Here is a 23,049-nt window from a genome sequence, read left to right as displayed (position 1 = left end):
CCCCAGGACGGGCTGGGTAAGATCCGCTGCCCGAGGAGCGTGTGCCCCCCGCCACCTCCCTGCCTGCCGCAGGCTGGAGGCTCAGGGCTGGACCCCCCCAGGAGCCCCTACTGGGGACCCCTCATGGAGCTCAGCCAGTCCCCCCAGAGCCCCTATTTGGGGACACCCGTTGGGCTTGGCCAGCCCCCCCAGAAGCCCCTATTTGGGGACCCCCATTGGGCTCAGCCAGCCCCCCCAGAAGCCCCTATTTGGGGACCCCCATTGGGCTCAGCCAGCCCCCCAGAGCCCCTATTTGGGGACCCCCATTGGGCTCAGCCAGCCCCCCCAGAAGCCCCTATTTGGGGACCCCCATTGGGCTCAGCCAGCCCCCCAGAAGCCCCTATTTGGGGACCCACATTGGGCTCAACTAGCCCCCCCAGAAGCCCCTATTGGGGACCCCTTTGGCCTCAGCCAGAAGCCCCTATTTGGGGACCCCCATGGGGCTCGGCCAGCCCCTCCCCTGTATTGGGGATCCCCTGTGGGGCTCAAGGCTGCCTCGTCCAGAGCCGCGCATTTTTAGGGACCCCCCCCCCTCCATGGGGCTTGCCCTGCCCACCCAGAGGAGTGTCTGCTCAGGCCTCCCCCCCCCGGGGCTCACCCTTGCCCCCCTCTTCCCTGTCCCTGCAGCCTCTCCCCCCCCACTCTCCTTCTCTCCATCCCACCTCTGCCCGCCGCCTCCTCTCCTGGCAGTGAGTCCCCTCTACCCGGCCCCCCCCGGCTGTTGCACGGCCCGCGCCCCCCCCAGCCATGGGGGCTATGGGTGCTCGGGAGCTGCATCGTGGGGTGTGGGGGGACCTGGGCACGGGGGGGGCGTGGTGGGGTATGGGGACCCTGCGTCTCCGTGCCTCAGTTTCCCCATTGGCATTGCTCGCTCCCTGTCCTGCTGCTCTGCACCCCCCAAATCCTCCCCCACGGGGCTGCATGGGGGGGGGGGGCGTCCCTGCCCTTTTTGGGGGGGGACATTCCACCACCTGCTTGGCACTCGGAGCTGGGGAGGGTGTGGGGCACCGTGGGGCTGAGGCCTGGCAAACTCATAGCTTCTCCTCCCACCCCCCCAGCCCAGGCACGTCTCCCTGCACCCCCCACCCTGAGGATGCCGGTTTGCACCCAGAGAAGCCCCTGGCCGCCCCCACCATCCCCAGAATGGAGCCGGGAATGAGTCGGCCCCCTCCCTGCTGCATGTGCTGCCCGCTGCATGTGCTGCCCGCCCGGACGCCGGGGTCCCGCTTGGCCGTGCCATGCCCCCCACCCTGGGCATCTCGCGGGGGTCCGGGGGCCGCGGCCTGGGGAGAAGGCGGAGGGCCGGGGGGGCTCGGGGAGGGTGACGGGGTACGTGCCTCAGTTTGCCCGGCGGCTGCGGGGCGGCCCCCGCCTTCTCGCCAGCCCCCGGGCGCGGTGGGAGGGGGCCGTGGCTGATGCCCCCCTCCCCCCTCTGCTCGGCCCCGCAGCGGCTGCTCCGCATGGACCTGCCGGTGGCCGACGACAACACGGTGCACTTCAACTCCACTCTCATGGCCCTGATCCGCACCGCCCTCGACATCAAGATTGCCAAAGGCAAGGGGGGGACGGGGGGGGACGGGGACCCTGGCGGGAGGGGGAGCAGAGTCCTCAAGGGGATGAGGAATCTGGGGGTACAGCAGCTTTGGGGGGACAGGGACCCTGAGCGGTTGGATACCAGGTCCCTGGGGACCAGGATGCTGGATGGATGGGGAGAAGGATGGGGCCTCGGGGGGTATGGGGACCCTGGAGGGATGGGGACAAGGATGGGGACTCTGGGGGTATGGGGATCCTGTAGATTTGGGATGAAGACCTGGAGGGGACAGGGACCCTGGGGGCATGGGGATGGGGGTCTCTTGGGTGACAAGGACAGGGATGGGATCCCTGGGCATGGAGGGGAAAAGAACTAGGAGTCCAGGGATGGAGGTCCCTGGGAAATGGGGGAAAAGGGTGACATCAGGGGACAGGGGGTCCAAGGGGGACAGAGTCCATAGGGCAGTGGCAGGACAGAATTGTCCCTGGGGGGGGACAGGGGGTCCAAGGGGGACAGGGTCCATAGGGCAGTGGTAGGGGAGAACTGTCCCTGGGGGGGACAGGGAGGTCCCCATGGGGTAGGTGAGGGGAGAGGGTGGCCAGGGGACAGGGACCGGTGGTCCCCGAGGGGACAGGGCGCTCAGCCCTCTGTCCGCAGGGGGAGCCGACAAGCAGCAGATGGACGCGGAGCTCCGCAAGGAGATGATTGCCATCTGGCCCAACCTCTCCCCCAAAAACCTGGACCTGCTCGTCACCCCTCACAAGTGTAAGGGACCGTCCCCATCCCCGCCCCCATCCCCGTCCACATCCCCCCTCATCCTCTGTGCCCACAGCCACCGACCTGACGGTGGGGAAGATCTACGCCGCGATGATGATCATGGAGTACTACCGGCAGAGCAAAGCCAAGAAGCTGCAGGCCATGCGAGAGGAGCAGGTGGGGCCAGCACGAGCACCCCAAACCCGTCCCCTCCCCGTGGCCCTGCAGTGTCCCCATCCCAGCTCTGTCCCTTCTCCATGTCCCACCAGGGTGTCATCCCAGCCCCGTCTTCTCCTCTGCTACCTCCTGCATCCCCATCCCAGTCTTGTCCCCTTCCCAAGTCCCTCCCACGTCCCTGTCCCCATGTCCCTATCCCATCCCCAAGCATCCCTCCAGTGACCCTATTCCAGCTCTGTCCCCTCCTCTGCCACCTCTGGCATCCCCATCCCAGCCCTGTCCCCTTCCCATGTCTCTCCAGTGTCCCCATCCCCATCTCCAAGTGTCCCAGCTCCATCCCATCTTCCTGTCCCCAACCCCAAGCATCCCTCCAGTGTCTCCATCCCAGCTCTGTCCCCTTCCCAAGTCCCTCCTGTGTCCCCATCCCCTCCCCATGTCCTCATCCCATCCCTGACTGTCCCAGCTCTGTCCCCTCCCTGTGTCCCCGTGTCCCAGCCCCGTACAACCCGTGCCGTGTCCCCAGCCCCTCTCGTGTCCCCGCAGAACCGGACGCCGCTGATGTTCCAGCGCATGGAGCCGCCATCCCCCACGCAGGAGGGGACCCCGGGGCCGGACGCAGTGCCCACGGCCGAGCCGGGCACGGGGCTGTAAGTGCCACAGGCCCCTGCCTGCAGCTGCCCGGTGCGGAGAAGCCAGGAGGGGGCTGACCTGCCTGTGTCCCCCCCCCAGGGCCACACGTGACGGGGGCCTGAAGGAGAGTCAGTCCTGGGTCACCCAGCGTGCCCAGGAGATGTTCCAGAAAACGGGGACCTGGAGCCCCGAGCGGGGACACCCCGAGGATGTCCCCAACAGCCGCCCCAACTCCCAGGTGAGGGGCTGTGCCACCCCGGGGTTCCCCAAGCCCTGGCCAGCCCAATGTCCCTCTGGCCCCTGTGTCACTGGGGGTCCCCTGAGCCCCATCTCCCCCATGCCCATCCATTCCCCATTGGCCCCAGAGGTCCCCTGAGCTCCATCTCCCCTGTGTCCCTCTGACCCCTGTGTCCCTGAGGGTCCCCTGAGCCCCATCTCCCCCATGTCCATCTGTTCCCCGTGTCCCCTGGTGCCTGCCCCCTCCTCCAAACTCTGCATTGCACCCCGCTGTGCCTGGGTGGGGGGATGTCCCTGGTTTTGGTGCCCCCCACCCCCCTCGTGCCTCAGTTTCCCCTCACTGACCCCCCCGTCCCCTGCAGTTGGTGGAGATGCGCGAGATGGCAAAGGATGGCTATTCCGACAGTGACTACCTGCCCATGGAGGGGCACGGCCGCGCCGCCTCCATGCCGCGGCTCCCTGCTGAGAACCAGGTGAGGGGACCCCTTCCAGGGTGCCGCCGGGCACAGCCACAGCCCCACCGCCTGCACTGGACAGGGGGCACTTGGCACGGCCATCCCTGTCCCCCCGGGGACACCAGAGACAGTCCTCAGGCTCGGCAGCACGACCCCATCGCCCCCCTACAGCCCCCTCCCACACTGCTGTGGCCACTTATGCTTTAATGGGGGGTGAGGGGGTGGCTTTTGGGGGGCTGGGACGCCTGGTCTGTGCTGTGGTGGCCGAGGGCAGTGTGGTCCCGGTGGAATGTGACCCTGCTGATGTACCCAATGGCAGGAGCAGCGTCCTGTGTCCCCCCCAAATGGCTGCAGCTGCTGGGCTGGGGGCTTCGGGGCGGGGGGGGGGCATGAGCATGGTGGCAGCAGGCAGGGGGCTGGTGGGGAGCATGAAGCTGGGGAGAAGTGCCACCTCCCCCTGGTCAGAGCCGCGGCGTGGGGCAGCCAGGTGGCCACCGGTCCCCGTGCGGGGACTCTCCTGCATCTGCTCCAGCGCAGAGTCAAGCCTGTGCCGGCACAGGTCCCCCCACCAGCAGCCGTGAAGTGGGGGGGACCATGGCCACCCTGGTCCCTGATGACATGGATTGGCGTCCTCTGTGCCGGCAAGCGTCACCGGCTTTGGGGTTGTCACCCCCTCCGCATGCCCAGGGATGGGGACAGGGATGCTCTGGCTGCTCTGCTCATTGCTGCTGCTGCTCGCCCAGCCGGTGCTTGGCTCCGTGCAGGGTGACCCCGGTCCCGCTCTGCCCAGGCCCCCCCCCGCCCCGTCCCTGCTGGCCCCGTGTTTACTCTGGTCTCTCTCTCTCTCCCGGCTCTGCGGGCACCGCCTGGGCTGGCTCTAGCAGAGGAGGAAGGTCCGACCCCGAGGGAATAACCTCAGTGTAGGTACCAGCGGGCGCCGCCAGAGCCCCCCCGCTCCACCTGCTCCTTCCCCGGCCCCCTACCCTGTACAGCCGCCCTGCCACCTCTGCCTCCATCCGTCCTTCCATCCCTCCATCATTGCTCTTACCTTGCTGTTCCCTGCTCCAGCCATCTCTGTCCCACCAGCTTCTGGTCTTCATCACTCTCCTGTCACTGCTGCATCCCTCCCTGCATCCTTGCATCCCTTCCTCCCTGCATCCCTCCCTGCGTCCCTCCCTACATCCCTCCCTGCATCCCTTGCTGCTTCCCTCCCTCCAACTTTCCATTGCACCATCCATCCCTCTATCCCACCTTTATTCATTCCTCCATCCTCTGTCCCTCTCTCCTTCTGTCCCTCCGTCCTTCCAGCCCACTTTCCCTCCCTCCTGGTCTCTCTCTGTCCTGTCTACCCAGGGACACCCACTCACCAGGCGGCTCCTGACTCTTCCCCGTCTGTCTGTCCATCCGTTCCCAGTCCCTGTCCCCTGCTCTGCGTCCCCCTCTTGTCCCTCCCCTCTGTGTCCCATCCCCTGGGCCACCTCAGCCCACCCAGACCCTCATTGTGCCATGTCCCAGCACCAGTGGGGCCAGTGAGGAGCAGCGTCCCCGGTCCCCCTGTCCCTCTCCCAGTCCTCCCTCTCCCCCCCAGTGACTGGCGATGCTCAGGGGTCCCCGGCGGCGGCGGCGCAGCTCAATGGTTAGAGCAGCGGGGGGGCGGGGGGGGGGTCTGTCCCAGGGGGCTGAGATGCTGCACCGGAGCGTGTCAGTCCCCAGGACCATGGGGATCTGGTGGCGGGGGACGTTGTGTCCCTCCCAGCATGGAGCACAGCAGGTTGGCACCCACCGAGGCTAGAAGCCGTGGGGACAGAGGGTGGCCCGGCAGGGCACGGCTCCAGTGGCCACAGAGACGGCTCTAGCGGGAGGTTGTGGGGATACTGGTCCTGGCCACAGGAGCAGATCCTGCATCCACGGGAAGAGGGGAGCAGGGCTGGAGGGATGGAGCTGGGGGGGGCTATGGCCGAGGAATGGGTCAGGCTGGGAGGGAGGGAGGGGACTCAGACGTACCGACAGACGGATGGATGGATGGATGGATCGCTGGGTAGATGGGAGGATGCATGGATGCATGGACAGGTGGGTGGATGGATGGATGGATGGATGGACAGGTAGCTGGAGGGATGAAGAGATACAAATTGGCCAGCGCACACAGGTAACTCTTACCTCAAGCCCCCCACCCCGCCGCAGGAGCCGGCCCCCCAACCCCATCTGCCTGGGCTCCCACTGACCATCCTTGCTCTGCTCTTGCCCGCAGACCATCTCAGACACCAGCCCCATGAAGCGCTCGGCCTCCATGCTGGGCCACCCGCGCGCCCGGGGCATCCGCCTGGATGACTACTCGCTGGAGCGCGTCATCCCTGAGGACAGCCAGCGGCATCACCAGCGCCGGCGGGAACGGAGCCACCGCACCTCCGAGCGCTCCCTCAGCCGCTACACTGACGTGGACACAGGTCGGACCCCATGGTCCCCCCACAGTCCCCCCACCTCCACCATCCCCAGGGGCACCCCGCACCTCCTGCCCAGGCGTCCTGTGGGTCTTGCCATCTCCTCCTGCTCTGGGTGTCCCCAAGGCCGCCACCCTCTCCCTCTGATGGGTGACCTTCATCTCCTGACCCAGCTGTCCCCAAGGCCTCCATCTCTTCTCCTGCCACCAATGTTCCCTGGGCCACCCCACCTCCTCCACCAGGTCCCCATCTCCTGCTTCCCACATCCCTTGGACCACTCCACCTCCGCCACCAGTTCTCCATCTCCTCCTGCATCCTCTGTCCTCTGGGCCACCCTGTCTCCTCCACTGGGTCCCTATCTCCTCCCATCTTGGGTGTCCCTTGGGCCACCTCATCTTCTCCACTGGGTCCCCATCTCCAGCCCCTGGTGTCCCCTGGGCCACCCCATCTCCACCACTGGGTCCCCATCTCCTCCACCATACGTCCCCTGGGACACCCCATCTCCTCCACCAAGCCCCCACATCCTTCCACCTTGGGTGTCCCCTGGTCCACCCCATCCCTGCCACCCCATCCCCACCTCCTCCCGCCCAGGCTGTCCCCCCCATCACCCCCCCCTCATCCCCCACAGGGCTGGGCACGGACCTCAGTGTCACAACGCAGTCGGGCGACCTCCCGCCCAAGGAGCGGGACCCGGAGCGGGGCCGCGCCAAGGACCGCAAACACCGGCACCACCACCACCACCACCACCACCACCACCACGGCCCCGGGGACAAGGAGCGCTGCCCCCCCGAGCGGCACGACTACGGGCGGCCCCGCTCCCGTGACCGCCGCTGGTCCCGCTCCCCCAGTGAGGGCCGGGAGCACGCGGCCCCCCGGCAGGTGGGTGCCACCCTCCGTTCCCCCCTCCGCCTCTAGGCACCGTGACGGAGCGTGGGGACCCCCCCTGCCCATGGGGGGGCAAGGGCTGCCTCCCCCCGGGCCGGGTGCCCGGTGGCCTCTGGCTTGGGGTTCAACCAAAGACCCCCCCCATCCCCGGGATACCCCCCCACCCACCGGTGCTGGCCAGGCTACCGGGGGCATTGGGACCCCCACCCCCAGGGTCCATGGCTGCTTGGGTGAGGTGGGGGGTCCCAGCCCACCCCCCCGACCCATTCTGCCTACCCCAGTTTATACTGGTGGCATCCAGGAGCCCAGTTACACCAGCAGAACCTCCCCAGTACCCCGCCTTGGGGGTCCAGCCCCGCCAGGAGGGGCAGCACCCAGAGGGAGGGTGATGGAGGAGGGGGACACGGGGCCACCCCTCGAGGGGATCTGGGGGTGCAAGGGGGGGGTGGCGGTCAGCCGCGGCGACGCTTCAACCCCTCCGGATGCCCCCCAACCCCCTTTCCGCTCTCGGCCCCCCCCGCCCATCCCTGCCCGCACAGAGCCACCTCGCTTGGCCCCCCCGGTGCCCCCAGCTGCTTGGGGGGGGGCCTGCCTTGATTCACCTCTTTGTTTCCCCATCGCTGTGCTTTGGCTGTGCTGTCACGGCGAGGGGTGGCCCAGGTAAGCGGTTCGGGGCCCCCCACCGTCTGCTCCGGCCCCCCCAGGCTCTGGCGACCCCCTCGGCCACGCTGGAAAGTTTGGAACGAAGCTGCCCCCCCTCCCGGCCCCCACCCGCGCACCCCCGGCGAGGGGCACCGGACCCGGCTGGTCCCTGTGTGGGGACGTGGCCCCAAGAGGAGTCTCTTTGCTGCCCTGGGCTGTTTTGGGGTGACCCCCCCCCCATCTCTAGCCCTGCTGCACCCCCTTAGCCCTGGTGGAGTCATGCCTCCAGATGGGGCAGGAGCAGGACCACATTGCTTCCCCCAGCCCAGACTTGGGGTGCAGGGACACCCCCCCACACACACAGCCCTGCTTTGGGGTGCACAGCTGCACTAATTGCATCAGGGACCTCAGCCCTTCCAGCCAGGTTTGGGGGCACCCCATTAGTCTTGGGGGGGCAGCACAGTCCCTACACTAAGGTTTGGGGGTGCACAGGCCCCCTCCAGCCCTGGGCTGGGGCATGCAGCCCTGCTAGGGTGATGGCACTGGGGTACATGGCCCTGCACCCCAGGATAGGTGCTGGGGTCCTCACCACCTTGGAGTGGGGGGGGGGGCATGGACACCCCCCCCCCCACTAGGCACCCAAAGGCCTGGATCAGGGTGACCATCCCCTGCACCCTCCAGCCAGGCATTGGGGTGCACCATCCCCACAACCCCGGATTGGGGTGCATTGGTCCCCACTGGTCCCAGACTGGGGTGCACAGACCCTGAACCCCGAGTCCCTGCAGGTAATGGATTGGGGGGGTCACGGTCCCCCCACTCCAGGCCCCCCCCAGGTAAAAGACTGGCATGCTCCCCATCCTGCAGGTCCCAGATTGGGGTGCACGGTCCCCAGACCCCAGGTCCCCCAGGTAACAGTTTGGGGTGCAGGGTCCCCCAACCCCCTCGGGCTGACTCTTCCAAACTTCTCCAGCTCCCGCTCCCCCCATCTCTCCTGGCTGAACCGCGACCCCCTCCCCTCCCGGAGCTTTTGTTCCTTTTGCCTTGCAAGTGGCTTTGGGGGGACCTGGCAGCCCCCTCCCTCCCTCCCCCTCTGGCCCCCTCCCTCCCTCCCTGCACCCCTCTGCACCCCCCCCCCCAGCCCGCAGCCGCCTCCAGCCGCCGCCCCCCCGCCTCTTCTCACTTCTCTTCCCCTCTGCTCTCTCGTTTGTTTTTTCTCCACCCCCCCCCGTTGTGTCCTTGCTGCTTTTCTCTGCCCCGTCCCCGTCCCCCCCATTCCCGCCTGGGCCCTCCCATGTCTGCATGGCCTGTGGCTGTGATGCCCCCCGTGGCTGTAACCCCCACCCTGTCTGTGATTGCTTGTGGCTGTGACGCCCCCACGCAATGGCGCCCTATGTCTCTGCTTGTGTCTGTGTCCCCCAACCCCCTCTCTCTGTCCCTTGTGCCCCCCCCATGTCCCCTGCCTCTCCCCATGCCTATGATCCCATGTCCCTGGCCCCCCATGTCCACCCCCCTGGGTCCCCTTTGTCCATGTCCGTCTCTCCTCCACCCCTGCCACTCTCTCCCATGTCTATGTCCCCTGTGTCCGTGTCCCTGGTCCCAATCCCTTCCCACCCATCCTCCGCCATGTCCCTCTGTTGTCCTCGTGTCTGTGTCCACCCCTGTGTCCTTTCCCTTGTCCCCCATGTCCATGCCCCCCTCTGTCGGTGTCCCCCATGTCCACCCCCCCGTGTGTGTTGTCCCCGTCCCTGTCTTGTGTCCTCTCCCTCGTCCCCCATGTCCATGCCCCCCATGTCCCCTATGTCCATGTCCCCTGTGTCTATGTCCCCCATGTCCACCCCATGTCCTTTCCTGTCCCCCATGTCCATCCTTCTTGTGTCCACATCCCTCGTGTTGTCCATGTCTGTGCCCTGTGTCCTTTCCCCTGTCCCCCATGTCCACCCCCTGTGTGTGTTGTCCCTCTCCATGCCCTGTGTCCTTTCCCTTGTCCATGTCCATCCCCCTATGTCCTTTCCCGTGTCCCCCGTGTCCATGCCCCCCGTGTCTCCTATGTCCATGTTCCCCATGTCCGTGTCCCCTGTGTCCTTGTCCCCCGTGTCCTTGTCCCCCGTGTCCATCCTCCTCATGTCCACGTCCTACATGTTGTCCGTATCCATGTCCTTTCCCTTGTCCATGTCCATCCCCCATGTCCTTTCCCATGTCCCCCGTGTCCATGCCCCCGGTGTCCCCTATGTCCATGTCCCCCGTGTCCGTGTCCCCTGTGTCCATGCCCCCCGTGTCCCCCGTGTCCATGTCCCCTGTGTCCGTGTGCCCCGTGTCCTTGTCCCCCGTGTCCATCCTCCCCATGTCCATGTCCTTTCCCTTGTCCATGTCCATCCCCCATGTCCTTTCCCGTGTTCCCATGTCCTTGTCCCCCGTGTCCATCCTCCCCATGTCCATGTCCTATGTGTTGTCCGTGTCCATGTCCTTTCCCTTGTCCATGTCCATCCCCCATGTCCTTTCCCATGTCCCCCGTGTCCATGCCCCCCGTGTCCCCTATGTCCATGTTCCCCGAATCTGTGTCCCCCGTGTCCTTGTCCCCCGCATCCATCCTCCCCTTGTCCACGTCCTACGTGTTGTCCGTGTCCATGCCCCCCCGTGTCCGTGTGCCTCGTGTTCTCCTCGCGTCCCCCCGTGCCCACGCTCCGTATCCTCTCCCCCATCCACGTCCATGTCTGCGTCCCCCGTGTCCCCCCCCGTCCACGCGCCCCGCCCCCCCCGCCGTGCCCACCCCCCCGCCGTGATCCCCGGTGTCTCGGTGTTGCTGTAGGGCAGTAGTTCGGTGAGCGGCAGCCCGGTGCTCTCCACCTCGGGGACCAGCACGCCCCGCCGCGCCCGCCGCCAGCTCCCGCCGACGCCCGCCACGCCGCGGCCGCACGTCTCCTACTCCCCCGCCGCCCGCCGCCCCCCGCCCGCCGCGCCGCCCCCCGCCCGCGGGCCCCGCCGCCCGCCGCCCCCCGCCGCCGCCGCCGCCGCCGCCGCCGTCCCCGCCTCGCCCCGCGCCGCCCGCCCCGTCGCCCGTTGGACCGACGCCCCCCGCGGACCCCGAGACCCGGAGCCGCCGCTCGACGGACGCGTCCCCCGGCCCCCCCGGGCCGCTGGCGGCGGTGGCGGGGGGGGGCCGGGCCCCTCGCCCCCCCGGCCCGGCCGGCGGCTGCCTAACGGCTACTACCCGGGACACGGCGCCGGGAAGGGGCGGCCCGGCCTCCGCGACCCTTACAGCGAGACGGACGATGACTGCTGCTAGCGGCGCCTCCGACGACCTATCGCGACAGGGCGCCGTCGCGACCGGCGCCGCGACATATCGCGACGGGGGGGGGGACGGACGCCACGCCGCCACCCCACCACTACCACCAACCCCCCCCCCCCGCCCGCTCCCGGGGCTATGGATGAGTTTTATCATCTGGAGGAGCCGCCGCCGCCGCGGCGGGGGGCGGCCCCGGGGACACCCCCCCCACGACCCCCAGCCCCGCACGGCCGCGGCGCCCCGGGCCGGGAGGAGCCGCCGGGGCGGGAACGGGCCGCGGGAAGCGGAGCCCGGAGAGGCTCCAGGCCGGGCACCGGGCACCGGCGCCGCCGGACACCCCCCCCCGCCCGAGGCACGGAGGCGGCGGGGCCGGGGCTGCCGCCATTGCATGAACCGAGTTACCGAAACCAGAAATAAAGATTAAAAAAAAAAAAAAAGGACAAAAAAAAAAAGCCCGAAACCCCCCAAACAAACGAAACCATTAAAAAAGAGGAATTTTGGATCGAGCCCTATCTCGCTCCTTCCCGGGATCGGGCCCCGAGGGGGGGGCGGGGGGCATCGGGGTGGGGGGACCCGGGGCAGCTCGCCCCCCCTCCCCGGCCCTCCCAGCCCCCGAAGGACCCCAGCGTGCCGGCGCCCGACCCCTCCCCCGCCGCCGCAGGAACGAGGAAGCGGCGGAGTCAGGAAACGTCGCAGCCCCGCCCGGGGCACCGGGGGACACGGTGGGGGGGGCGGACACGGCGCGGGGGGGACACGCACACGGGGCCTCCCTGGAACTCAGCGCCATCCCGGCCCCTGCGCCCTGGGCGGGGTCTCCCGGCGGAACCGGGGCAGCCGGTTTGGGCCTGGCGGGGCGGGGGGGGGGGAAACACCGGGCCCCGCGAGCCCACGCACCCACGGCGGGGCCCTGCACCGCCCAGGCCAGCTCAGCCCCGATGCCGCGGGGATGGGCGGCGCGGCGCTCCGCTAAGCAGGAACCCGTTCCCACCCCACCCCCCCCCCCAGGGGACCCAGGCATCCGGGCGCCCGCCCTGCCCCCCTCCCGCAACGGCTCAGCCCCCGCGTGGGCAGCACGTGGAGCTTCCCGGAACCGGATGGGGGGGGGTCCCCCGCCCGGGTCCGCTCCCCGCGGGGTTTGGGGTCCCCCCGCCCCCGGGGCAGGTGCCAGATATCCGCCCCCGTATCCTGGCCCCGGGGTTGGGGGGAAACTGAAGCGAGGAGAGGCGGAGCGGGGGGGGGGGCAATCCTCCCCCCCGCCAGCAACCCCCGTTTCCCCCCCCCTCAAAGTTTGGGCCGAGCCGCCCCGACCCATCAGAGCATCCACCGCCCCCCCCCCGCCCCAGGAAACCCCCTTTTTCCTCCCAATTTGGGGTGGGGGGCATCGAGGGGGGTGTCATGGGGACACAGCGGGCCCCTCGCCACTCACGGGATGTGCCCCCCTCAAGACCCCGAGACAGCAGCTGCACAAAACCGACTTTTATTTCATTAACAAAATAATAATTAAACAAAATTGGTGGGGAAGCCGGGGGGGGGGGGGGCAGGGCCAGCCTGCAGCCCCCCCCCAGCACGAGTCCATCACGGTGGGGGGCTCACCGGGGGGGGGGGGGGGGCCCACCGGGGGCCCCGAGAGTCCTTGTGTCCCGGAGAGGTCCCCGTACCGGTCCCGTGTGTCCCGGGGGGGACTGAGTGTCTCCGTGTCCCCCCCGCTCCGTACGCCCGGCGGGGTCCGTGTACGCAGGGGCTCAGCACGCCCCGACGGCGCGGACCAGGAGAACGAAGGCGGCGGCGGGCGGCCCCGAGCAGCGGCCGGGCGGCCCCGGGGGGAGCGGCGGCTCCTCCGCCTCCAGCCGCGCCCGCTTGCTCGGTACCGGCACCGGTACCGGCCCGGCCGAGCCGCTGCTCCGCCGCTTACGCCCGGCCCGCGCCGCCGGGGTGGCTCCGGGGATCCGTGGGGCTCCGGGGGGACGCGGCTCAGGCTGCGGCGCGGCGGGGGGAACGCTCGGCGGGTCCCGGGTGGACGGCAGCCTCGGAGCGCTCGGCGGGTCGCGGTACCGGCTCGGGGCGTCCTGGGGGCGGTCCCGGTTCACGGGGTCCGGGGCGCTGCGGGGGTCCGGGGCCGCTGGGTTCGGAGGGTCCCCCCGGTCCGGGGCGCTGCGGGGGGGGTCCGGGGTCGGTCGGCTCCGGGGATCCCCGGTCGGGGCGCTGGGGGGATCCCCCCGGTCCGGGGTCGGTACGTACGGCGGGTCCCCGGGTGCCGTTCCCGGGGGGGGCCCGGCGACAGGTCCCGGCTGAGCGGCGGCGCGGGCGGTCAGGTAGCGGTGCCGGGCGGCGCGGACGAGGAGCGAGAGCTGGAGGCTCCGGTGGAGGCGGAGGCCGCCGCGCTGCAACCGGCAACGGTAGAGCTTCCACACCGACACGGTCAGCAGCCGCTGCGCCTCCTCCATAGCGGCACCGGGAGCGGAGTGCGGCAGGGCCGCCCCCGGCGCGGGGCTCTTATACCGCCGCTCCCCTCCCCTCCCCGCGGCCCCGGCCCCGGTCCGCCCCCGTTCCCCGGCCCCCCCCCCGGCGCCGCATCCGGCCCCGGGGCGGCTCGGTGGCGCCGGGGGGCGGAAATGCCCGGGGGGGGTGGTTTGCGGGGAGAGCTACCGGAGGGGGGGGGGGCGGGCTCTGTTCCCCGGGGGGGTGGTGTCCCTGCTCCCCCCCACCCCGGGATCGTGTCCCTGCGCCCCCATGGGGTGGGGGGGTAGCTGTACTCTCAGGGGTGGGGGTCCCTGTGCCCCCCCCCCCCCCCCGGGGTGAGCGGGTCGCTGTGCTCCCATGAGGTGGGGGGGTTCCCTGCGCCCCCCCCGGGTGCCCGGGACAGCGACACGGGGCAACACTGGGGGGGGGGGTACATGGGGGACCCCCCCGCCACCTTCCCGCGCGCTGCCCCGCCCCCGTGAGGTCACCCCGCGCCGTTTCCATGACTATATAAGGGCCCCGTGACGACAGGAAGGGGAAGGGGGCGGGGCTCGCGCGAGGCGAGCCCCTCCCCTTTCCGCCTGCCCAAATAAGGTCGGGGGCGGGGCGCACCGGCGGGAGGAGCCCCGCCCCCTCCGGCACTTCACGCGGGTGCCGCCCGGCCTCGCGCGAGCCTTGTGCGTTGCACGAGCACCGGGCTTTGCACGAGCCCTGATGCCCGCACGCGCACCGCGCCTTGCACGAGCCCTGTGCCTTGCACGAGCCCCAGGCCTTGCCCGCGCGCTGTAGCCTGCACACGTACTAGCCCTGCACGCGCGGCGGGCCTCGCACGAGGACGGGGCCTCGCACATGCCCTGCGCGCTGCAGCTGCCAGCGCTTGCACCCGCACCGCTTGTGCACACACGCGTCCTGCCCGCAGCACAACATGCAACGCACAACCCAGTCCCTTTGCTCCCCCTCTCCAGTGCACAGGCATGTGCAAGCCCACCCGTGCAGCCCCCCCCACCCCGGGGTGGGTTACCCCCCCCGGCTCAGCCCCCCCCCAGCAGGCGGGAGGCGGGGGCTGTTACAAACCTCTGTGTTTTATTTATCATTATTAACATTTCTGCAGTCCCTCTCCGCTCTCGTACAGCAGTTCATGTGCAATTCTCCAGCGACTCGGGGGGAGGGGCGGGGGGGGCACCGGGAACGGGCGTCTTGGCACTTCATAACACAGGACAGACACTGGCGGCCCCGGGGGGGGGGGGGCGCGGGGAGGGGAAGGGGCGGAGGGGGGGGGAAGCGCAAGCCCGGGGGGGGGTCCATGCTGCCGAGACGCGCTGCGCACTCCCCTCTTCTGTACAGCTTTTGGGTTGGAAAAAAAAAGAAGAAAAAGAGGAAACGAAATAGCCTGACCCCACCGGGGTGGGGTGGGGGAGCAGGGACTGGGCTCGCTGAGCGCCCGGGGGGGTCGGGGGGGCCACAACAGGGACACCCCTCATGGGGCTGAGACCGGTGCAACTGATCAGACAGGGGAAGGGGATGGGAACTGAGGCACAGGGAAAAGGAGAGGGATGGGGGGGGGGGGGGGGGGGGGAGAACCCAGGTGTCCGGGTTGGTGGGAGAAGAGGGGTGGTGGTGGGGTGTCCCCGTGCCCCCCCCCCCCCGAGCCAGGGCAGTGGGGAGAGGCGGGGGGGGGCGGTTTGGCACGGAGCAGTGAGATAGTGGAGACGCGATCGGAGCCCGGGGGCCGGGCAGCGGGTAAGGCACTTGACCGAACGTCAGGAGACCTGTTGGGGGGCTGCCGGGGGGGTGGGGGGGTGTGTGTGGACGCCTGGGTTCCCTCCCAGCACCCCCCCCCCCCCCAAGTCTGTGCGGGGGGGGCGGGGGGGTTGGAGCCACTGAATGGTGCCTCAGTTTCCCCCTTTGGGGCTTGGAGTACAGCCGGTGCAAAGCCCTGGTGCCAGGGAGAGAGGTGGGGGGGACAAAGCTGGGGCTGCAAGGGGGGTCCCTGCGTCGCCATCGTCACCCCTGGACCCCTCCTGCAGAGGTGGGATTCCAACCCACGACCCCCTCCCCAAATCACCCTGGCCAGGACGCTGGGTCCACCCTTGCCTGGCTGCTCCTAGGGTGCCACCATCCCCCACAGGGTAATGTCATCCCCCCCACCCCCAAGGACAGACCCCAGTGGGGGCTAACAAAGGGGGGGGGGCAAACTAACAAGAAGGAACTTCAACAAGGCCTTTAACCCTGTGTGGTGGGGTCCCCATCCCCATTGGGGGGGTCCACACATGGGCTCAACTCTGCCACCCCCTGCCCACATCCCCATCCGGCTGCGGGGGGGGGGGGGGGGGGGAGAAACAACACAGACAAGAGGGGACACCCCCCTTTCTGCCAGGGTGGGGGGAGCTGGGGACAAGGGGGGGGCACCTGGGCAGTGCAAGGAGGGGACATGTGCCATCGCCTGGGGACAAACGCAGATGCCCAGAGAGATGCTGCCCCTGGGGAGGGGATGGGGGGGACGGACAGGACAACAAGGGGGGGGACCCGGAGAGACACGTGGACAGGGGACCTGGGAGGGGACACACACGGTCACCTGGAGAGACTCTGGCCCCGGCGGGGGTCACGGGGGACCTGGGGGACACATGCAGGCGCCTGGGGAGACGCCGGGACAGGGGGGACCAGGGCGAACGCGTGGGGTTGCCCGGGTTGTCCAGAGAGATGCTGGTCCCCGGTGGGGGGGGCAGGACAGGACAGGACAGGAAGGGACACAGGGGACACGGGCCGGGGGACACACACATGCGGTTGCCTGCAGAGACAGTGGCCCCGGGGAGGGGACATGGGGGACCCACGCGGGTGCCTGGAGAAACGTCAGCCCTGGGGAGGGGACCTGGGGGAGACATGGGGGCCCCAGAGGCAACATGGGGCACCCAGAGCGGGGCGGGGGGGCAGGAGAGACACTGGCCCCAGGGAGGGGACACAGGACTTCGTCAACTCATGCCTGAGCAGGAGGGGGCACGGAAGGAAAGCCCAAGCTGAGCGATGCCCCGGCCCCCCCCCACAGCCCCCCAAAACTGCTGGGGGGAGGGGGGGGGCGGGCGGCCAGGCTGAGCTGAGCCGCTGCCACCCCCACTAAGCCCCAAACCCCATGGGGAGGGGACCAGACCCCATGGCCAGGGGCCCCACGGTGGCACAGGGCCCTCCCTGGGTGGGTCCCTGCCCCTGGGGGGGGTCCTGGCCCCGAGGGGGTGCCCGCCTGGTGGGGGGGGGGGGGCGCCTTACACCCACACGGGTCCCTATACCATCACAGGGCCCTACCCGGTGGGGCTCCCCACCCGGCCGCAGGACCCTACTGGAGAGGGCCCCTACCCAGCGGGGGTCCCCCCACGGTTGGGGGTCCCCGGGGGGCCAAGGCAGGGGTCACTGCAGGCCCTCCCCTGGGGCGCCCGCCTCGCCCTCGTGCCCACCGGCGTCGAAGGCTGGCTCGGGGCCCATGATGTCGGGTTCCAGCTTGCCGGTGTCGTTGATGAAGGAGGTGTAGGAGTCGCCCTCAGCCATCAGCAGCTTCAGCTTCGGGATCCAGCTCTTGCGCACGACGCGCCGGGCGTTGGTGCACATGTCAGCGGCGATGGCGTTCATCTCGCTCTCCTTGAAGTTGGGGGCGAAGTTCTGGCAGTAAACTGGGGAGCGGGAGATGGGGTCACAAGCAGCCCTCTGTGTTTCCCCCCCGCAAGTCTGCCATCACGCGCCCTGGGGAGTCACGGGTGTCTTGTAGAGAGGTTTTGCTCAGGAACCTAAATCTGCATCCCCAGCTCTGTTTCACAGCCGGATCACCGGTCCCCACGGTCCCCCCCAGCCCTGGGGTCCGCCCTGTCCCCTGCCTGCAGGAGATGCCTTGTAACTCCCCGAAACAAAGACTGAGAGAAGCAGCCCAAGAGAAACATGAATGACGGCGAGAGACAAAACTTGGTAAAGATAAGGGGGGGTGGGGGGACGCGCCTTTTTCTCAAACGCTCGCATGTAGCCTGAGCTGAATAACGCGGGCTTGGCGCTCAATGGACTGACAAAGCTACCCACGTGGCAGGAACAGCAACGGTTCTGCTCGGGTGCAACTTCTGAAGCTCGTTAACTCTCTGTTTTTTGGGGCCCTCGCTTCCGATGAATGATCTCTGCCTCATTATCCACGAAAGGCATATTAAAGTTGACACCCCTGCACGTGCTAACGAAGATTATGGAGATCACGCTAAACATGTGTGACGACAGCACTCCTCTCTCAACCCAAATCACCCTACACGTCACCTGGGGGGGGGGGGGTGTGGGAACCTGAAATGAAGGTGCCACCATAGCAGGAGGGTGGGTCATACTGATACTTCGAACAGAAAGGGGGAAGATAGGTGCTACTAGAAAAGCAAAAGTGGAATTTGGCAGAAGAGTGCTCTTAGGAACCAAAACGCCCCGTTGGCTGGAAAGAGGACTGGTGATCTCTTTCTCTCTCTCTCCCCCCGCTCTGTTTCTCTTAGAGTTGTTAAGTAACGCAAGGTGTACCTCACCGCATGCCATAATTTGTTATATACCTAACCAATTACTGCAAAGCCTCATTTAAGATGTGTATTAATCACTGTGGGAATCTAATAAAAGTTCATATACAGACCTTGAGAGTTGTCTCGCCTTAGTCCACACTGCTGGGGATTTGCAAATCTGAGTCACTCACTCTCCTTTTCTGAGTGGGTCGTGACATCGTCCCCTCTCTCCAGAGTGCCCCCAGCTCTGGGTATCCCTTGTCCCCTATTTCCTGGTGTCCCTCTCTCCCTGGGGTCTCCTCTATCCCCTGGTACCCCCAGTCCCCGTGGGTCCCCCAACCCTGGGCTCCCCCTCGTCCCTAAAGTCCTCTGGACCTCTTTCCCTGGCCTCCCCCTGCCCTGATTCCTGGGCTCCCTCACCCCTGGGGTCCCACCTCTGCCCCAGCGTGTCCCCTGTCCCCCTGCGTCCCCCCACTCACACTTGACAGCGTGCAGGACCCGGCTGTCCAGCGGCTTCCGGCTGGGGTCGTTGGTGGATGAGCGGATGCCCGTGCCGCAGCTGTTGGCCAGGGTGTTGCTAGCAAGGGAAGCAAAAAATGGGGTGAGAACCTGGGCGTCTGCCCCCCCCCCCACCTCTGCAGGACCCCAAAACCGGGCAGGGGGAGAAGCCGGGTGCCCTGGCCTGACTCACCGGTCGAAGAACGACGCCAGGAGCCGCCGCAGGAGGACTTTGTGCCGTGTCCCCGCGCTGACGTGGCAGTTCATCAGCTGCGCCCGCGTGATGTAGACATTGGTGCCTGGGGGGAACATGGAGGGTCAGAGGGGCTGGATGCCCCGAGGGGACCCCCACTCTGTGGGGACCCCCACCCCAAATGTACCCGTGACGAGCTCCAGTTTCTCCGCAGGGTCTCCCTCGTCGTAGAGCTTGGGGTGGCAGCGGTTCCCAATCTGGTTGATGAGCTCGGCCGGCAGCGAGGCCAGGTCCTGCCGCACCCGCACCCGGTTGCGTGACTCCGAAGTGGCCTGGTCTGGCAGCGCCTCCACCTTCTCTGCGGCTGGGGGGGGGACACAGACATGGGGGGGTCAGTGGGGACACACGGGAGTGGTCAGCGGTGCCCGGACCCTGGGGCTCCCACCCCGCCTCTCCGGGGGCCTCTGGAGGAGTCCCCGAAGGGGCACGGGATGGGGCCAGGGACATGGGGAGGGGGGACAGGGACATGATGACAGCTCGATCCATGGCCACATGCCCCCCATAACCATCACCTAGGGGTGGAGCTCCATCGGGACATGCCCCTACCCAAGCACCACCCACAAGTTGGAGCCTGACAGGCCACACCCAGCACCTTTCCCCTTGGGTGGAGCTTCAGCTGGCCCCTCCCCACCTGTAGCCCCACCCTAGAGGTGGGGACATAAACCACACCCAGGGGTAGAGCTTCAACCCCTCTACCCCCTTTAGCTCCATCCTCACAGCATGGAAGCCTCACCTGCTTTCAGCCACACCCCCAAGGAGGTGGAGCCTTAGATGACCCCACCTACTTCCCAAACCACACCCCAGATATGGCCCCTCCCTTGGCCACACCCCTCCCCAGACCACACCCTAGAGCCTCAGCTGACCATGCCTTGTGGGAGGAGCCTCAGTTGACCACACCCCTCCCCAGCTACTTCCAAGGCCGTCCATGGGCTGACCATGCTTCATGGGCGGAGCCCCCATTTGACCACACCCCCCATGGGCAGTGCCTTAAATGACCACACCCCTTCCTCAAACCACACCCCAGAGCTGGAGCCTCATTTGACCATACCACATGGGTGGAGCATCGGTAGGCCACACCCAGTGGGCTGTGCACCACAGGCCACACCCACCCACCCCCACCGAGGGCGGAGCCTCACCTGCCTGCCCTACATTCATCATGCTGTACATGGTGTACATGTTGCAGATCTGGCGGTACTGCTCGTCAGAGCCTTCCTCGCCCCCGTCCTCCTCCTCGTCCTCCTCATTGTGGAAGGAGCCGGGGCTGTCGCTCGTGTAGGCGCTGGACGTACCCCCGGGGCTGGTCTGGTCGGCCGCGCTGGGGCCGGGCGGCGCTGCTGCCGCTGCTGCCGCCGGCGGGGCCGGTCCCGCCGCTGCTGCCGGCGCAGGGGGCTGCGGCTGGCGTCCCGGCTCAGGCGCTGAGAACTTGGCCATCTTGCGGCTACCGTTGCCGCCAGCAGCGCCGTCCTTGGGGCCGCCGTCCCAGAGGCGCTTGACCACGAAGGTGCACTGCACCCCGTCGGGCTCGCCCTGCTCCGTCTTCACCCGCGAGACCAGGGGCAGGGCGGCCGCGCCTGAGGGCCACCCTGAGGTCTGGGCCACGGGGCTCTGGGGCTCGGAGGAGGGTGCCTCCTCGCTGTGCAGCCCCTGCGAGTCGCAGCTGGGCGAGCTGACCTTGAGGAAGAACTCAGTCCCCTTCTCCATGATCTCCTGGATCTGCAGGAAGCCGGCGGTGTACATCAGCAGGAACTGGTCACCCACGTTCATGCTGAGCCGCCCCGTGTAGCAGAAGCTGAGGATCTGCTGGAAGGACTGGGGCTGGACGGCGGCCGGCAGCTCCACCACCGCGCTCTTGCTGCTGTTGAAAAGGTCCCGGAAGTAGGAGCTGCTGGCGGCCAGCACGGCCCGGTGTGCCTTGAACGCGTGGCCCTTCACCACCACCGAGACGTCGCAGTACAGCCCCTGCAGCCGCTGCTCGTTCAGGCACTCCAGGATGCTGTTCCCGAAGTTGGGGATCTCCATCTGCAACGTCTGAGCCATTGCGGCAGCCGACAGGGGCCTGCGGGGACGGGGACATGGGGGATGGGGGCCCAGGGAGCAGGATGGACACACGGGGAGAGGGACACAGGGAGCGGGGAAGGCATAGGGGACATGTAGGGATGTGGGGGACACAGGGACCATGGATGTGGATTCATAAGGAGCAAGATAGATATGAGGTACATGTGGGAACAGCAGCACAGGGCATGGGGTAGACATGGGGGACACATGGGGACAGGGACAAAGGGAGTGGGGCAGACATGGGAGACAGGGAGGGACATGGGGAACACGGACACAGATACAGAAGGAATGGTGGCAGACATGGGGGACATGGACACAGGTAGAGAGGGAAGGGGGGCAGACATGGGGGACATGAAGGAACAGGGACCCAGGGAGCAGTGTAGGAGCACAAGGGACATGTGGATCGGGGCAGGGACATGGGGGGACACAGCGGTGATGGGGAGCAGAGCAGGGAGATGGGGACAGACAGACAGCAAGAGACGTGAGGAGGGTGGGGACAGAAAAGGGGGGCAGGACACGGGGGGACAGGGACAAACACAGAGGAGGGATGAGGAACAGACCAGGCACAGGAGTTCGACATGGCCCCACAGGTGTCCAGCATCCCCCCCAGCAGAGCTCACCCAGGCACCCACCCAGTGTGGGGGAGAACCCCAGATCCTCCTCCCCATCAGCCCCCCAGTCTGGGGCTGCCCCAGAGCCCTAAGAACAACCCCCCACACTGGCTCAGGGGGAGCTGAAAAACCCCTCCAAATGGGATATTAAGGGGTGGGGGTGCTCCAAGAGTTGGGGGTATCCTGGGGGGTCCTAAGACCCCCTGAGACTGGGGAAGGGGGACCCCGGCTGGGAGAGGGGGATGGTGAGGCCGGATGGACACACGGACACAGGGTGGGTGAAAGAACAGCGAAGTGGTGGTTTCCCCTTTTGGGGTGGTGTGGGGGGGGGGGGGGTCCCTGCCTGAGGGGGGGATGTCTCTGCCTGGGGGGATTCCTGCCTTGGCCTTGGGGACTCTCAGGTGTCTCCAAGCCTGGGGACATGGGGGTCCTCAGGCCAAGGGGTTCCAGGCCTAGCAAGGTTCCAGCCTGGGGTGGGGGCAGGCTTGGTAAATCTGGGGCACCCCCCACCCCCGGCGGTGGTGAGGGGTCGGGGGGATCCCCCAGCCTGGGGAGGACAGGGGGTTCCCCAGTATTTGGGGGTGGCCAGGGGAGGGCAAACCGCAGTTTAAGCGGGGGCTTGACAGGATCCTATTCCTGGAGTGTGGGGGGGTCCCCAGCACTCGGGGGGGGGGGCAGAGAGAGATCCCCATTCCAGGGAGAACGAGTTTTCCCCATCTCGTGGGGGAGGAACAGGGGGGACCCCCCACTCCTAGAATTGGGGACAGAGAGGACCTCCAGTCCTTGGGAGGGGGCGGGGGGGGACGACGACACACGAGCCCTCGCAGGTGGCAATGGGGGGATCCCGCAGCCTGAAGGAGACAACGGGGAGGACCCGAATTTCGGGCGGCGGCGGGGCGGGATCGGTAAATACCCCAGTACCGAGGGTGGATCGGGAGGACCCCAAAACACGGGGGACGGGACGGGGAACCCCCAGTACTGCGGCGGGGGGAGACACGACCGCATTCCCTCGGCAACGGTGGGGGGGCGTAGAGGGATCCCCCAACCCGGGGGACGGGAAGGTGCCGCAGGGCCGGAGAAACCGGGGGGGGGGAGAAGCGGGGGGGGGGGGGGGGTGGCGGCGAGGCCTGGGGGGCGGGGGGAGGGCAAGCCCGAGGGGGCGGGAGGCGGGGCGGTGGCGGGGCCCGTAGGGGTGGGGGTGACCCCGCCTTACCAGAGGCCGGGGGGGGGCTGCGCTGCGGCTCCGGCCGCTCCCGGTGCCGCTGCCGGTGCCCGTCCCCGTCCCCGCCGCGCTCAGCGGCCATTCATTGTGCGGCAGGCGCGATCAGCCGAACGCCGCACCGCCCGGCGCGCCTCCCGCGCAAGCGCACCCGCCGCAGGCACGGCAAGCCGAGCGCCGAGCGGCGGCCCCCCCTCCCCCCCCCCCAGCGCGCTGCCCCCCCCCCCTTGGGGACACGGCGGGGAGGGGGGGGACACGCAGAGACACGGGTATCCCTGCCCCCCCCCGGGATCAGCTGAGCCCCTCCCCCGGTGGATTCCCTCGGGATCTGCCCGGGGTCCCTCTCTCCTGGGATACGCGACCCCCGCCCCCGTCGCGGGA

General features: G+C 68.4%; 3 protein-coding genes across 5 annotated transcripts in view; 1 reads left to right on the top strand and 2 right to left on the bottom strand.

Annotated features, from left to right (window-relative positions):
- Positions 1-11,579, top strand: part of CACNA1A (calcium voltage-gated channel subunit alpha1 A) — a 32,752-nt gene extending 21,173 nt beyond the window's left edge. For 2 of the 3 annotated variants that reach the window (XM_069797352.1, XM_069797351.1), the window contains exons 38-47: positions 1,488-1,593; positions 2,228-2,335; positions 2,403-2,503; positions 3,047-3,150; positions 3,233-3,371; positions 3,733-3,843; positions 4,707-4,745; positions 6,074-6,269; positions 6,892-7,142; positions 10,597-11,579. In XM_069797352.1, the coding sequence (XP_069653453.1) occupies positions 1,488-1,593; positions 2,228-2,335; positions 2,403-2,503; positions 3,047-3,150; positions 3,233-3,371; positions 3,733-3,843; positions 4,707-4,745; positions 6,074-6,269; positions 6,892-7,142; positions 10,597-11,073 (1,632 nt within the window). In that variant the 3' untranslated portion in view covers positions 11,074-11,579. The remainder of the gene's footprint in view (positions 1-1,487; positions 1,594-2,227; positions 2,336-2,402; positions 2,504-3,046; positions 3,151-3,232; positions 3,372-3,732; positions 3,844-4,706; positions 4,746-6,073; positions 6,270-6,891; positions 7,143-10,596) is intronic. The other variant, XM_069797353.1, reaches the window with a different exon arrangement.
- Positions 11,580-12,534: 955 nt separating this feature from the next.
- On the bottom strand, positions 12,535-13,614 carry IER2 (immediate early response 2). Its single transcript, XM_069797393.1, has 2 exons — positions 13,312-13,614; positions 12,535-13,224 (listed from the first exon to the last, which is right to left on the bottom strand). The coding sequence occupies exons 1-2, from the start codon at positions 13,515-13,517 to the stop codon at positions 12,816-12,818; spliced, it is 615 nt and encodes a 204-aa protein (XP_069653494.1). The 5' UTR covers positions 13,518-13,614; the 3' UTR covers positions 12,535-12,815.
- Positions 13,615-15,350: 1,736 nt separating this feature from the next.
- On the bottom strand, positions 15,351-22,778 carry NACC1 (nucleus accumbens associated 1). Its single transcript, XM_069797368.1, has 6 exons — positions 22,663-22,778; positions 19,920-20,839; positions 18,911-19,087; positions 18,724-18,829; positions 18,512-18,609; positions 15,351-17,192 (listed from the first exon to the last, which is right to left on the bottom strand). Exons 2-6 carry the CDS (start codon positions 20,818-20,820, stop codon positions 16,933-16,935), a joined length of 1,542 nt encoding a protein of 513 aa, XP_069653469.1. The 5' UTR covers positions 20,821-20,839; positions 22,663-22,778; the 3' UTR covers positions 15,351-16,932.
- Between the last annotated feature and the right edge of the window lie 271 nt (positions 22,779-23,049).

Source organism: Haliaeetus albicilla, chromosome 11, assembly GCF_947461875.1.
Source record: "Haliaeetus albicilla chromosome 11, bHalAlb1.1, whole genome shotgun sequence".
NCBI lineage: Eukaryota > Metazoa > Chordata > Aves > Accipitriformes > Accipitridae > Haliaeetus > Haliaeetus albicilla.
Note: the sequence above shows the minus strand (reverse complement) of the source record. Positions and strands in the feature narration are given on the sequence as shown.